The sequence below is a fragment of the Terrapene carolina genome, unplaced genomic scaffold, assembly GCF_002925995.2.
Source record: "Terrapene carolina triunguis isolate 2854851 unplaced genomic scaffold, T_m_triunguis-2.0 Scaffold838, whole genome shotgun sequence".
Classification (NCBI taxonomy): Eukaryota; Metazoa; Chordata; order Testudines; family Emydidae; genus Terrapene; species Terrapene triunguis.
In genome coordinates this window covers 8,834,331-8,849,971 of record NW_020665189.1, presented here as the reverse complement: position 1 = coordinate 8,849,971, position 15,641 = coordinate 8,834,331, and the positions used below count along the sequence as shown (strand labels likewise).

At 47.0% G+C, this 15,641-nt stretch overlaps 1 protein-coding gene across 1 annotated transcript in view; it reads left to right on the top strand.

Moving 5' to 3' along the window:
• Positions 1–15,641, top strand: part of RANBP17 (RAN binding protein 17) — a 258,082-nt gene that overhangs the window by 14,575 nt on the left and 227,866 nt on the right. Inside the window, exons 6-8 of the mRNA XM_026660855.2 lie at positions 1,021–1,125; positions 8,703–8,868; positions 10,718–10,791. Of these exons, the coding sequence (XP_026516640.1) occupies positions 1,021–1,125; positions 8,703–8,868; positions 10,718–10,791 (345 nt within the window). The remainder of the gene's footprint in view (positions 1–1,020; positions 1,126–8,702; positions 8,869–10,717; positions 10,792–15,641) is intronic.

Genomic DNA, 15,641 nt, shown 5'->3' with positions numbered 1-15,641 from the left:
TCAGAGTCCCCCTGCACACTATAGAAGTGCAATTAAAAAACAGGACTTAGACATGGAGGATTCTTTTGTTTTAAAATCCCAGGTGTTTAGGGGACCCAGACTTTTCAATGGGTGGATGTGACCTAAAAGTAGGTTGCCCATCAAAAGTAGGGTGGAAAAGGGGAAAACATTGCCACAAATATATATAGCAGTGAAGGCACAGCGACACAAGCTTCAGCTGTACAAGCCCACTCAGAACCCTGGGTACATATGTTGCTAGCCCATATCATACACGCTGCCATGTCTTTACTGTTTTTTCGCTGTGCAAACTAGATTAAAGTTAGCATAGGTATGCCTACCAGGGCTGCAATCACGCCTCCAATTGCAGTGTAGACATACCCTTTATCTCATTACCAGTCTCAGCAGCTTGTTCTTTGTGTTTTTGTACATAAAGTTCAAAGAAGAATGATCCTGGAGAGTGAATTTTGATTCTGGTGTTCATGGTTTGGTATGGAGGGTAGGGCTCAAGCTAGAAATGGAGTGTATTGATTAGAGAAAAGGAAAAACACCAAAATTAAAGCAAAGGAAAATGATTTGGTGACCTGACTTGATACAACACTAAAACAGGAACAGTCAAAGTGCAGACCAGCTCTCCCTCTCTTACAGAACTTCACAGTGCAGGAGCAATTTCACATGAGATCCATAGGTGATGTTTTGCAGAGCAGCTGCTGAATATCTCATCACTTGCTTCCGCTTGTTCTTGGTGTTGCTATAGACCTAGTAGACCAGCATCATGGGCAGGGCATACGACAAACCAGAAATAATAGGTAATATAGGAAAAAATAGAATAAGAACAACAATGAATAGGAAAGCACAGAGTCAGTGGGTATTGGTATTGGTAAGAGAAACCAGGAGGCCTGGACTTCGTACCTGACCATAGTCTTCATCTGTTGTGACTAATGACTTGTGCCAGAAATGCCCCTTCACTAGTCTTAAGGAAGAAAAAAGACTTGTTTATTCTTGTGGCCTTATTTTTTTTAGGTTGATTATTCAAGACCTTCAGCGAAACATCGTAAAATAGCTACCTCATTCCGTGACACGTCTTTAAAAGATATTTTGATGCTGGCATGCTCTCTTCTAAAGGAGGTAAGATTGTTTTATAACTGAAGCTAGTATTAAAATGCCTTAAAAGTGAGGCTCTTATGTTTTTACTGCTTTAAATTTATGGTAGGTATTACTCTGAGTGGACAAGGTCAGTCTGTACCTAGATGGGTGTTTGCTTACATCAAATTAGAACAGGCACAAGTAACCGATAAAATTGTTGAATTTTTGAGTGCCTGTCCAGTTTGTCTATTTGCTTCTTCAGTTATGTTCTGCCTTCCAGAGTAGACAGCATGTATCCTGAGATTTTCTTCTTGTTTCCTATATTGTTTCCCTAGTTTAGTTTTATTTTAGCTTAGTTAGGCCTTCTACCTCAGTGTTCCTAAAAAAGGATGATAAATCCTCTTGATGTGGCAGAGTAGCCTGGTCTGACGAGGGTTTCTGCCTCTCCTGCTAGCCCTGTGAGCCTCTGTGTGGCACTCTGAGGTAGTTCAGACCCCAGCCCCTCCACAAGCTTGACAGCAGGTACTGAGGAGCAGCCTTCAGTAGCCTAAGTCTCTCAGGCCCATGTTGGCTTAAGAGACTCCAAAACTGGGCCTGCTCTTTGCGTCTTGTCTTCCCTGCTGATCAAGGCCTTCGTTGTGCTTAGGAAGCTGCTGAGCTGTGCTTCTCTTAAGACCAAGCAACTGTTTGCATTTGAGAGTAGTCTATTTTTAAAAACAACACTTGCTTCCCACTCCCTCAGTGCTTTCTTTGGGAGCTGCTGGTTGTTCAACGCTTGAGAAAATCAAATTATTTATTAGGTGCCGAAATTTGGACCTAGAAGCCTAACTTTTGGCACACATTTTTTAAATTCCACAGCCATTGGGACGTGGATGGTGTTTGCAATGACTGGTGAATATGCTGCCCATGTACATTCAAGGTTTTAAATCAGTGATGGAAATATGCATTCATGGAGAAATCCTGTACTGTCTACAAGAAAGATTAGATACATTCAGAGATATCTAGAACCCCTTTACAGAGGCTACAAACCTGTTGCAGATGGTACAGTGCTATATTAGGGTTCTCTCACCAGGGCTGGCTTTAGGCACCGCGGGGCCCAATTCAAAGGAGCTGCTGCCAAAGTCCCGCCGCTGTCTTCGGCGGCAGCTCAATCGCTGCCGCAGAGGAAGGACCCTCCGCCAAAATGCCGCTGAAGACAGGGGCAACGATTGAGCTGCCGTCGAAGACAGCGGTGAGACTTCGGCGGCAGCTCCTTCGGGACGTTGTGGGGCCCAATTCCGGGGAATCGGCTGAATCGCCCTAAAACCGGCCCTGTCTCTCACACACATGCCACGCCAAACATTCTCTAGCCTAATTGCCTTCAAGCTCAGCTGAACTAAAGTTAAATTGATACTCCCAAACACTGAAAAGTCTGCACATGTTCAGCCCAGCCACCCTTCCAGGTAGTAGTTAATATGTAATAATTAAAACATCTGTATAATGCCAACTTCTCTTCAGGAAACTATAGCATTTACTAACTTATTTAATTGTGCACTAAACTAACATTTATCAAACCACTGGTGTAATTTCTACCCATAAAATGTAAGCACTCACATAAAAGTTGTATAAAAGCTTAGCAGAGTAACAAGTGTAATTGGAAAATAAAAATAAAATAGTGCAAGCTGTTGGTTTCCGAGCTGGGTTCTTTATGGCTCATGCATCGTCACCAGTGATGAAGTTTCAACAATTACAACTCAGTTAACAATTCTGCTGATGGCACAAAATAGATTCCAGCTCCCTCTCCCAGAGTCAAAACCTTTGGTCACTAAATCAACAGATCTGAATCTGAATATAAACAGGGAGCAGATGCACTGAGTAAGAAGGGGCTGCATTTTGATTGCTGTTTTGGCCAGAAAAGTAACTCTTTAAGGGAACAATTTTCCAGCCTCCAAGAACAACTTTAGTGACTAATATGTTTGAAGCTCGAAACTCATTGCCTTTATACTATATGTTTATAGTCGTAGTCGGTTGTTTAATTTGTGGTTGTGATGGCTTTCTTTGTAATTATATATTATGGTAATTGCTGTAGTTAGAGAAGGGCCTGTGTAAAACTGTCATCTTACTCAGAATGTATGCTCTTTGTAAGCCTCCAAATCCCATCAGCATACTTCACTGACAAAAGTAAGTGTTTACTCTTGGCTCTGTAGCGCTAGCAATGCAGCTGAGGGATAGTGAGTTGTATTGTATTCTGGTTTTATATATCACCAAACTGTTAGCTAAATTCAGACTGTAGGCTTTGTATTACTGATGATGTTGTAAAACAAGAAGAACCCATTCTGGTTCACACCCCAGAGGAGTTTCTGAAGCTTTTGAATTGTAAAGTGAAAACATATTTGCTCTGGAGCAAACGAGGGAGAATGAGTATGGAACCCCAAATGTAAAATTTAGATACATTCTTCTAAGTTTAACCACACTTTAAAGATTAGGTCTGTATCTTGGTGATGCACAATTTATATACCAATACTGTAGGAAAATGTATCACTTTACTTGCCTTTTTTAGAAAGAAGAGAACTGAGTCTTAGAGGAATAAAGTCTAAGGGTATGTCTACACTACGAGGGTAATTCGATTTTACTTAAATCGAATATGTGGAATCGATATTGCAAAGTCGAACGTGTGTGTCCACACTAAGGACACACTAAGGACAGTAATTCGACTTTGTGAGTCCACACTAACGGGGCGAGCGTCGATATTGGAAGCGGTGCACTGTGGGCAGCTATCCCACAGTTCCCGCAGTCCCCGCTGCCCATCGGAATTCTGGGTCGAGCCGCCAATGCCTTCTGGGTAAAAAAAATTTGTCGTCATCCGTCCGTCACTAACGCCCTCCCTCCCTCCATGAAAGCGCCGGCGGGAAATCAGTTCGCGCACTTTTCTGGTCAGTGACAGCGCGGACGCCACAGCACTGCGATCATGGATCACGCTGCGACCATCGCTGCACTTGTGGCCGTTCTCAACACCTCGCAGCTTATCATACACCTTTCCCTGAGGCAGATGCAGAGAAATCGGGCGAGGAGGCTACGGCACCGCCGTGAGAGCCTGAAGTCGGAGAGTGGCACAGAGCTGTCAGAAACCACGAGCCCCAGCGCCCAGGACATGACGTTGGCAATGGGGCATGTGGATTTTGTTGAACGGCGATTCTGGGCCCGGGAAACAAGCACGGAATGGTGGGACCGTATAGTGCTTCAGGTCTGGGATGAATCCCAGTGGCTGCGAAACTTTCGCATGCGGAAGGGGACTTTCCTCGAACTTTGTGAGTTGCTGTCCCCTGCCCTGAAGCGCAAGGACACCCGCATGCGAGCAGCCCTCACTGTCCAGAAGCGAGTGGCCATAGCCCTCTGGAAGCTTGCAACGCCGGACAGCTACCGGTCAGTCGCGAACCACTTTGGTGTGGGCAAATCTACCGTGGGGGTTGTTGTCATGCAAGTAGCCAAGGCAATCGTCAAGGTACTGCTCCCAAAGGTAGTGACCCTGGGAAACGCGCAGGTCATCATAGATGGCTTTGCCGCGATGGGATTCCCAAACTGCGGTGGGGCTATCGATGGGACTCACATCCCTATCCTGGGACCGGACCACCAGGCCAGCCAGTACATCAATAGAAAGGGCTACTTTTCAATGGTGCTGCAAGCACTGGTGGACCATCGGGGACGGTTTACAAACATCTACGTCGGATGGCCGGGCAAGGTTCATGACGCTCGCGTGTTCAGGAACTCTGGTCTGTTTAGACGGCTGCAGGAAGGTATTTACTTCCCAGACCACAAAATAACTCTTGGGGATGTGGAGATGCCTACAGTCATCCTCGGGGACCCAGCCTACCCGCTAATGCCCTGGCTCATGAAGCCCTATACTGGCGCCCTGGACACAGAAAAAGAACTCTTCAACTACCGGCTGAGCAAGTGCAGAATGGTGGTGGAGTGTGCTTTTGGCCGTCTCAAAGGGAGATGGAGAAGCTTACTCACTCGCTGTGATCTCAGTGAAACCAATATCCCCATCGTTATTGCAGCTTGCTGTGTGCTCCACAACCTGTGTGAGAGCAAGGGGGAGACCTTTATGGCGGGGTGGGAGCTAGAGGCAAATAGCCTGGCTGCTGATTACGTCCAGCCAGACAGCCGGGCCATTAGAAGATCCCAGCGGGACGCCCTGTGCATCCGGGAGGCTTTGAAAGCTAGGTTCCTGAGTGAGCAGGGCAACCAGTGACTTTTCAGTTTGTGGACAGAAAAGCTGAACCTGCCCCCGTTTCTTTACCCAGTCCATTTTGACTATCCTCTCCAGTTACATACAACCTTCACCCCCTTCCCCTTCCCAAAAAATAAAATCATTTCGATTTTTTAATGAACACCGTTGTCTGTATTGCTGTTTTCGCGGGAATATTTTAAACCGGGGACGCAGACTGTGGCGGGGGGCGGGTTTAGTGTTCTGATGCAAATGATGCTTCTAAACTCCCGGAATGACAGGCTCCGCACTGGTGGACTGGTTATTTCAATGGAGCCTGCCAGCACTCCTGGGGGGGACTGTGTGTATGTGTCGGCTATGTGACTTTCTGGCAGGGGGGGTAGGGTTACAGATCCCCTGCTGCGTGGATCTGTGAGCCAGGATAAGGACCGCTGCATAAGATCTGTAACTGCCCTCCCCCGCCACAAAGTCACAGAGCAACCCCCCCCCCCCCAAAACATGAAAAGCACCTCCCAGACTGACCAGGGTAACCAGTGACTGCACTGTGTATGTGTCCTGATGCTGGACCTGACACCGCCTCTGTACCCTGCTAAAGGTGACTGTCCTGTCCAATTACCAAGCCCCTTCCCCCCCTCCAGACAGACTCTCCCTCAAAAGAACCTGACCGAAACAGTAATGAACAGAAACAAACATTTTATTGCGAACCAGACATGAAACGTGGGGGGTGAAACTTGGACGGGGGCTTGTGTGAGGTGGGTAGGAAAGGACTTATGAAATTTTGGGGAATGTCAGCCTTCTACTGCTAGAGCAGTCTGCAGGGGTTGATTGAAAGTTTTAACGGCCCTTGCCGCCCCTCCTTCTTTGGACTTTGGGTGAGGGTGGTGTGGGACTTGGTGGCGGGTGAGGGCGGTTACAGATAGACTGCAGCGGGGCTCTGTCCTCCTGCCTCCGGTCTTGCAGAACATCCACAAGGCGCCGGAGCGTGTCCGTTTGCTCCCTCATTAGTCCAAGCAGCTTTTCAGTAGCCTGTTGGTCCTCCTGACGCCACCTCTCCTCCCGTTCCATGACTGCTCGGTGCATTTGTGACAAGTTCTCCCTCCACTGTGTCTGCTGGGCTGCCTGGGCTCGGGAGCAGCCCATTAGTTCTGTGAACATGTCTTCACGCGTCTTCTTCTTCCTCCGCCTAATCTGCGCTAGCCTCTGGGAGTGTGCTGACAGGCTGGGTTGGGAGACAGTCGCAGATGTGTCTGTGTGAATTTTAAAAAGGGAGTGAATTCCTGAGACAGATAAATGAAATTGTATACAAAGAACCTAGTCTTTCTCTGTGAACAAGACCATGCACTGAACCTCTCACATGCGCACTCAGGACAAGGTCGAATTTTCGGCCGTCGCCTTCAGTGCCTGTGGACTTGCGGAGGTCTTGGAGTGTTCAGAGAACTGTGGCTGGAGACCTGAACTTCTGGAGCGGGCAATAATGGTAAGCCGCAGACTTGTGGCTGCTTAAAACTCCAGCTGTAGCACTGGCCTCCTTTCACATTGAAAGCAATGCCAGTCTCTGCTGCCAGCAATCAGGACAGCATCAACTCTGCCCCTGTCCCACCCCCTCGCGGCTGTCCCAGGGAAAGATCCCTGTATGCTGCCCCTCTCCCTCCACCGCGTGGCTGTAAAGCAGTCCCAATACTAACAGTCCCCTCCCTAATTCAAAGCAGGGCGTCATGAGCGACATCACCCTCCTGAGGATCCCGGACACCCAGAGAGAACGCATGCTGCGGGAAAGCATGCAGAAACCGGGGCCGTATGCCGCCATGCTATGTCGGGCCATGATCCCCGAGTACCTGATTGTGGCATGGAGGGGACATGTCTGCTACCACGGAGGGCCCACTAAGATCGCCCTACCCCGGAACCTGATCAACAGGCTTGAGCTCTACCTCCACGAGACCTACGAGGAGTTCTCCTACGAGGATTTCTCGTCGATCCCCGGCCACATTGACCGGATTTTCGCGTAGGTGCACTGGGACTTTGGAGTGGAGCGTCTTGGGCCTGGGAATCATGTAGTAACGGACATTGTGAAATTTTTTTAAAATACTTGGGACTAAATTGAGAAGAGCCTAAGACAGAGAAATCATGCAAAACCCATTTGTTACCTTTGTAAATATTCCTGTTTTGTACCTGATTATTTTTTTACTAGTTTACAGCACTTTTATAAATATACATTGTTAATAGTATAAATATTACCGTTCTGTTTTAAATAAATGTTTACATGTTTACAGCACTTACTGCTTGATCCGTCCCCTGATTCTGTGTCCGGGGTAAGGGATGGGGACGGTTGGTAGGGGATCTCGGTAAGGGTGATGAAGAGCTCCTGGCTGTCGGGGAAATCAGCGGTGCCAGCGCTGTCGACTGCCTCGTCCTCCTCATCTCCTTCCTCCTCTTCCCCGTCCGCTGTCATGTCCGACATGATCCCATCCTCGGAGTCCACGGTCAGGGGTGGGGTAGTGGTGGCGGCCGCTCCCAGGATGGAATGCAGTGCCTCGTAGAAACGGGATGTGTGGGGCTGGGATCCGGAGCGTCCGTTAGCCTCTTTGGTTTTTTGGTAGCCTTGTCTCAGCTCCTTGATTTTCACGCGGCACTGCGTTGCATCCCGGCTGTAGCCTCTCTCTGCCATGGCTTTGGAGATCTTCTCGTAGATCTTAGCATTCCTTCTTTTGGAGCGCAGCTCTGAAAGCACGGACTCATCGCCCCACACTGCGATGAGATCCAAGACTTCCCGATCAGTCCATGCTGGGGCCCTCTTTCTATTGGATTGCACGGCCATCTCTGCTGGAGAGCTCTGCATAGTTGCCACTGCTGCTGAGCTCCCCTCGATGTCCAAAGAGGAACTGAGATTCAAACTGCCCAGACAGGAAAATGAAAATGAATTCAAATTTTCCCGGGGGTGTGGCTGGTCAGAGCATCCGAGCTCGGACTGCTGTCCAGAGCGTCAACAGAGTGGTGCACTGTGGGATAGCTCCCGGAGCTATTAGCGTCGATTTCCATCCACACCTAGCCTAATTCGATATGGCCATGTCGAATTTAGCGCTACTCCTCTCGTTGGGGAGGATTACAGAAATCGATTTAAAGAGAGCTTTATGTCGAACTAAATGGCTTCCTGGTGTGGACGGGTGCAGGGTTAATTCGATATAACGGCGCTAAAGTCGACATAAAAGCCTAGTGTAGACCAGGCCTAATTTACTTTACCCTTTATGGGCGAAAAACCTTTAAAACTTAAAATTTATATTTAAAAAATTGAAATTTCTCTATGTACTGACAATCTGTTGTAAAGATTTAGAACCAAATATTTTCTGTTTGAAAATTATATTCAATCTGTTGTATACAAACAACTTAATGAAATGTTTTAATTTTTTATATATAGTTATTGGCCAAACCTTTAAACCTTCAGGATCAACAACAACAAAGTTTAGCAATGCATCTCTTGAAACTTGTCCTCAACTGTCTTAACTTTGACTTCATTGGCAATTCAGCAGATGAGTCCGCAGATGATCTATGCACCGTACAGATCCCAACAAACTGGAGAACAAGTAAGAAAAGATCATAACTGTTAACACTGAAGTGCATTCTACACGTAGTGGAATATGTTATCTGTTTGTTTTGATACAGTACTTGTAATTATAAAATTATCTAAGATCTTTTCCTGTAAGGTAGTCTTGTTTGCTGATATATTAAACAGGAAACCTCGTGGCTATTTTATAATTTCTATCTATAACAGAAACAGTGTCTCTTTCCTTAATGTACTATACCACACAGCGGTGTACAATTCAAACTGTTCTCTGCAGGTTCTTATACCATGCCCATCACCAAAGTATCTGAGTACAGTAACTCTTCCCTTTAAGTCCCGGTTAACGTTGTTTCGTTGTTACATTGCTGATCAATTAGGGAACATGCTCATTTAAAGTTGTGCAATGCTCCACACTTACGTTGTTTGGCTGCTTGCTTTCTCCACAGCTGGCAGCCTCCCTACGCGCCCCCCCCTCCCCACAGTGCTTCCCACCCGCTGGCAGACCCCACGGATCAGCACCTTCCCCCTCCTTCCCCCCCGCCCGCGGCAGTCAGCTGGCTTGCGGCGTTTCGGGGGGAGGAGCGAGGACGCAGCGTGGGAAGTAAAGGGGGAGGAGGTGGGGGGGAGAAGAGGCAGGTCAAAGATGGGGGCTTGGGGGAAGGGAGGAGTGGGCGGGCTGAGGGTTGAGCCCCCCCCCCCGCCCCTGGTGCTTGCAGAGTAGTGGAAGCTGCCGCTGCTATGCAATGTGCTTCCCCTAGCCTACAGCCTCCTTGCCTGCCTCATCTCCAGTGCCAGTGGACTGTGCCTTTGTAGGGTAAGGCAGGGGCAGCTCCCAACTATAGTACTGTACTGTATGTACAGTATGTTTGTAAACACACAGCACGTATACACTACTCCCACCCCTCCCCCCCGCGTAGTATTAAATTGCTTCTTTAAAATTGTTTAAAATGTATATAATGCCTTTTGTCTGGCAAAATTTTTTTCCCTGGAACCTAACCCCGCCTATTTACATTAAATCTTATGGGGAAATTGGATTCACTTAACATCGTTTCACTTAAAGTCGCATTTTTCAGGAACATAACTACAACGTTAAGTGAGGAGTTACTGTACCTTGGAGAGCTGCAGTAAGCTGTCTGTGTGTATAATACAGGTCATTTATAGAATCACGTTCCTGGGTATCCATGTGTGAAAGGGCAAGGTCCGACCCACCCCTTCTTCTGCTCTGTCTATACAGACTATTTGGAGACTTTCAGTTGTTAAACACCACCATATAGTTTATTTACATTTGATCTTACTGGGCCATACATAACATCATTTATAGCAGCAGGTTCTCCTCAATCCTCTGCCAAGGAGGAGAGACGGAAGAGGTGTCTCCACCCAGAGATGCTTCTTGGTTTTGGCTCTCCTAGCCTGTTTTTCCTTCTTGTACCTTCATTTACCCTCTGCCTTAAAGTTCCAATTAGCTGGTTGGTCCACCCTTCAGCCCATTCTAATCCACTGATTAGGCACAGTCAGGTCCACTGCCTGTGTGTGTGAATTAACTGGTGTTTAAGTGATCAGAGTGCTGGCTCAGCTGTTGTTCCCAGAACTTTGTCACACCATGACAAAGTGTTGCATGACTTGTTGTATAGATAATTTTTTTCTTTTGATGTATAGAATAGATTAATTGTGCTAAAAGAGCATTACAAGGTCTTATAAACTATACATTGTTTGAGCTGAGCTATTTAGTACACTTATATTGATATTTTGTTCTTTAATCAGAATTGTACCTCAGTCTTAGCACTTTTATGAAAATTAAAAACAATTCTGGTGATAGTTATTTAATTATTACTGATAAACAGTGATAAAAACATTTCTTTTTTTTCCCTCAGTCTTCCTAGAACCAGAGACCTTGGACCTGTTTTTTGATTTGTATCATTCCCTTCCACCAGTGCTGTCGCAGTTGGTAAGTAAAGCTTAGTGATTTACATTATAATAATTACTAAAAACAGTTCTCTTTTGACTATGTACATTTATTAAACATACAGGCTAAATGTTTACTCCCTGTCCATCCCCAGTGACATCTTTGGTGCCACCTGCATATAATTTGGGCCATCCCCTGTAAATGGAGATGTGAAATTATTCTGCATGTTTAATATCTTCTGTAACCTCACAGTCATGATTTGCCGTTTGAGATATATAATAAACACACCAAATATGTTAAAAGAACATTATTAAGATTGCAAAGTCAAGCACTCAGAAGTTAGAACATGCTAGAATTAAGGTTGCCTGTGTACCCTTAATTCGACCCTTAATGTGTGTGCATTATGATACAGTCTTTAATTATGATTATACACTATTTTATCTCCAGGACTGCTGCCTCATTCAGGGCAACCAGTGCTTTGGGAAGGATCACTACCATCAGCTCCCAGTCTTCTTGCCCAACCCAGTCACAGCCTCGCTACCACCAACTACCAGTCACTGTCCCTCTTTCATCCCCTCTTACAGTCCCAATCTCATCCATCTCCTTTTACCTAGCCTATTTCTTGAACACAGCTGAATTCTTTTTGCTGACACTTGCCAAAAAAAAAAAATTCCACCTGAGGCAGACAACCAGCATGGGAAAATTTTAGCCAAACAGCTCTTCTTTGAGTAGTGTCCCTATAGGTGTGTAGGTTTGGCAGCTCCCTCTGCGTCTTGGATCAGAGATCTTCTGTAGTAGTGCCTGTTGGGCCTCACATGTGCTCCTCTCCATCTTGCGCCAGGGTCGGCATCTATAAATAGCGCTATGCGGTCCAACTGCCCTCAGTTTCTTCTCAACCACCTTTGGTGTGAGACCGAATCCAGAGCAGAGCCCTTCTACGTTTAGAGATATTCTCATTAACTTACCTTACTTTAGTAGTGATTAGCCATTTTCATGAATTTTCTCCCCGTAAAAAGAAACCAAAACTTTGCTACTCTTCCCTCCCTGTTACCTTATGCTGCCCTGTTTCCCGCCCTCCCTGATTGGGAGCTCTCCCCCTCAGGGCTGTGCTGGGATCCCCCTGATTGAAGAGGTCTCTCTCTTGTTGATAGGCCTTACCCATAAGTAACAGTCACTCACAGTGCATCCGCTGCCTCGGTGAGGGTTATGTCGCACAGAAGTGCACCCACTGCATTAACTCAACCACCCGGACCCGAAAGGACCGTGAACTCAGACTGAAACTTCTCCTCATGGAGAGTTCTCTACGGCCAGCTTTGGACCCCAGCCCTGATACTTCTCAGGCACGGCTCTCGCACTCGAGTCGGTCATCAGCTGATCCCCGCTTGTTGCGGCCATCCGAAAGGAAATCTTCTCTTTCCCGCTCAGGTGGGAAGAAACTGGCCACTACATCACTTTCAAAGGAACCACCTCAGAGAATGCCATCCCCTGCGAGGTCAGTAGCCTCACCATCGTCAGGGGTGAGACTTAACTCCCATGACCGTCTGGGTACTTCCAGTACTGGAGTTAAACAGAAGTCCAAGGACTCTAAATGGGCAGGACCACAGGTGGACACGCTGTCTCTTGGGACCGAGAAGCACAGTGAAAGAGCTTCCAAAACGATACCTCCAGCTGCTCGGCTACATGGCAGCAGCCATGTTCGTGGTAAAACATGCTGCGTTGCACATGCACTGTCTCCAGACATGGCTATGCACACTACCTCCCAGACACAGACTTCACAAACTCCAATCTATGCCTATCAAGATCAAGGACTCACTACACTGGTGGACACAACCCCAAAACATCTGTATGGGGGTCTTTTTTCTCCAACCAGCAATGTCCCTGATTCTAACAACCAATGCCTCCCTAATCAGCTTGGGAGCACACTTTCAGACCCACATGGAGCAGGGAAGGTGGGCCCCCACATCAACCTTGTAGAGCTGTGAGCAATTCACAATGCATGCTGACATTTCCTACCACGATCAGACACTGGACAGACAATATCGCCTGCATATTCTACATCAGCAGACAAGGCGGAATGAGGTCCCTCTCCCTATGCTTGGAAGCACTGAAATTGTGGAATTGGTGTATCCAACACGACATCAACATTTCAGCTACATATCTGCCTGGACACCAGAACACTACGGAAGACTCAGGGTACGTCTATACTTACCCGCTGGTTCAGCGGCAAGCAATCGATCTTCTGGGATCGATTTATCGCATCTTGTCTAGACGCGATAAATCGATCCCGGAAGTGCTCGCCGTCGACGCTGGTAATCCTGCTCCGCGAGAGGAGTAGGCGGAGTCGACGGAGGAGCCTGCCTGCCGCGTGTGGACCCGCGGTAAGTACTTTTAAGTTCGAACTAAGATACTTCTACTTCAGCTACGTTATTCACGTAGCTGAAGTTGCGTATCTTAGTTCGAACTGGGGGCTTAGTGTGGACCAGCCCTCAGTGAGCAGACAATTCTCACAAGACTGTGAGTGGGAACTAGGCACAAGAGTCCTTCAGTGCATAGTCAGCCGCTGGGGATTTCCCCGCATAGATCTCTTTGCCACACCAGAGAACGCCAAATGCCTTCAGTTCTGCTCACGGATGGGTCTAGGCCATGCCTTCCTCATTACATGGGATGCTCTACGACTTTATGCCTTTCCACCTTTTCCCCTCTTGTTTAAGGTACTTCACAAAATACAGGTGGAACGAGCTCAAGTCATCCTCATAGCCCCAACATTACTATGACAAACTTGGTATTCTTACCTCTTACGCATGACGGTGTGTTCTCTGATCATCCTGCAATTGATTCCACACCTCCTCTTGCAGGATGCGAGCTGAATTCTCCATCCCAATCTATGTCTTGCTCATCTCAAGGCATGGCTCCTTCATGGTTTCAGGATTCAGAGATGACCTGTTCAGAGGCAGTAAAAGAGGTTGTCTTAAATAGCAGACATGACATGACACGACTCATTGTACTTACCTCCAAAAATGGGAAAGGTTCCAATTCCAGTACACAGCCAATCGTGTCTCAGCAATGAACACCCTGTTACCACTCATTCTTGATTATATTCTAGATCTTAAAAGATCAGACCTATCTACAAGCTCCATTCATATGCACTTGGTCACCATCACAGCATTCCACCCCAAGATAGATGTCTATTCCATATTCACCCACCTGATCATGAAGAGATTCCTTCAAGGCCTTTACACTCACATATAACATCCCACCCAGCCCTGGGATCCCAACCTCATCTTGCACCCTCTCACCAGACTGCTATTTGAGCCATGGCAACATGATCCTACATTCATCTTTCCATGAAAACAGCATTTCTTGTAGCCATCATGTTGGTCCGATGAGTAGGAGAAATAGGGGCTCTCATGGTATACTCCCCATATACAATTTTTCCTAAATACAAAGTCATGTTACACACGCATCCAAAATTCCTACCCAAGGTACTATCCTCCTTGCATTTGAACCAACCTATCCACCTTCCCTGTTTCTTCCCAAAGCCACACACCGACCAACAAGAAGCGACTCTACTCACCTTGGACGTTAGGAAAGCTTTAGCCTTTTACCTTGCTAGAACTAAATATTTCAGACAATCGCCACAGGGAGTGTCTGTATCCAAACAGCATCTTTCCAAGTGGATCACACAGTGCATACACCTTAGTTATCAACTGCACAACCAGCTACCTCCACATGGAAGTCGAGCACATTCCACTTGCTCTGTCTCCACCTTGATTGCCTTTCTCAACAATGTGCCGATCACTGACATTGGCAAAGCAGCCACCTGGGCATCCGCGGACACTTTTAGCTAACACTATGCAATTATCCATGACACAGCATCAGATGCCCTACTAGGATGCACTGCCCTCTCCTCCTTATTAGACGCCACTCCGAAGCCCCATCCTTCCATCTATGGGTACTGCTCTACAGTCACCTACAGTGGAGCATCCATAGGGACACTACTCAAAGAAGAAGAGAAGGTTACTCACCCTGTGCAGTAACTAGCTTCTCCGAGATGTGAGTTCTTATGAGTGCTCCACTACCCGCCCTCCTCTTCCTCCTCTGCTTCGGAGCTCAAAGATAAGCTCTATGTGAGAGAAGGAACTGAGGGCAGTTGAAGCTCACATTCCTATATATAGATGCTGCCCATGGCGCGAGACAGGGAGGAGCATATGCGGCCCAATGGGCACTGCTATCGAAGATCTCCAATCCCAGGCGCAAGGGGTGCTGCGGCACCTACAGTGGAGAAACCATAGGGAGACACATCTCAAAGAACCTCAGTTAGTGCATAGGGTGAGTAACCTTAGAATCATAGAATATCAGGGTCTGAAGAGATCTCAGGAGGTCATCTAGTCCAACCCCCTGCTCAAAGCAGGACTAATCCCTAACTAAATCATCCCGGCCAGGGATTTGTCAAGCCTGACCTTAAACCTCTAAGGAAGGAGATTCCATCAACTCTCTAGGTAAGCCATTCCAGTGCTTCACCACCCTCCTAGTGAAAAAGTTTTTCCTAATATCCAACCTAAACCTCCCCCACTGCAACTTGAGACCATTACTCCTTGTTCTGCCATCTGGTACCACTGAGAACAGTCTAAATCCATCATCTTTGGAACCCCCTTTCAGGTAGTTGAAAGCAGCTATCAAATCCCCCCTCATTCTTCTCTTTTGCAGACTAAACAATCCCAGTTCCCTCAGCCTCTCCTCATAAGTCATGTGCTCCAGCCCCCTAATCATTTTTGTTGCTCTCCGTTGGACTCTTTCCAATTTTTCCACATCCTTCTTGTAATGTGGGGCCCAAAACTGGACACAATACTCCAGATGAGGCCTCACCAATGCCGAAGAGAGGGGAACGATCA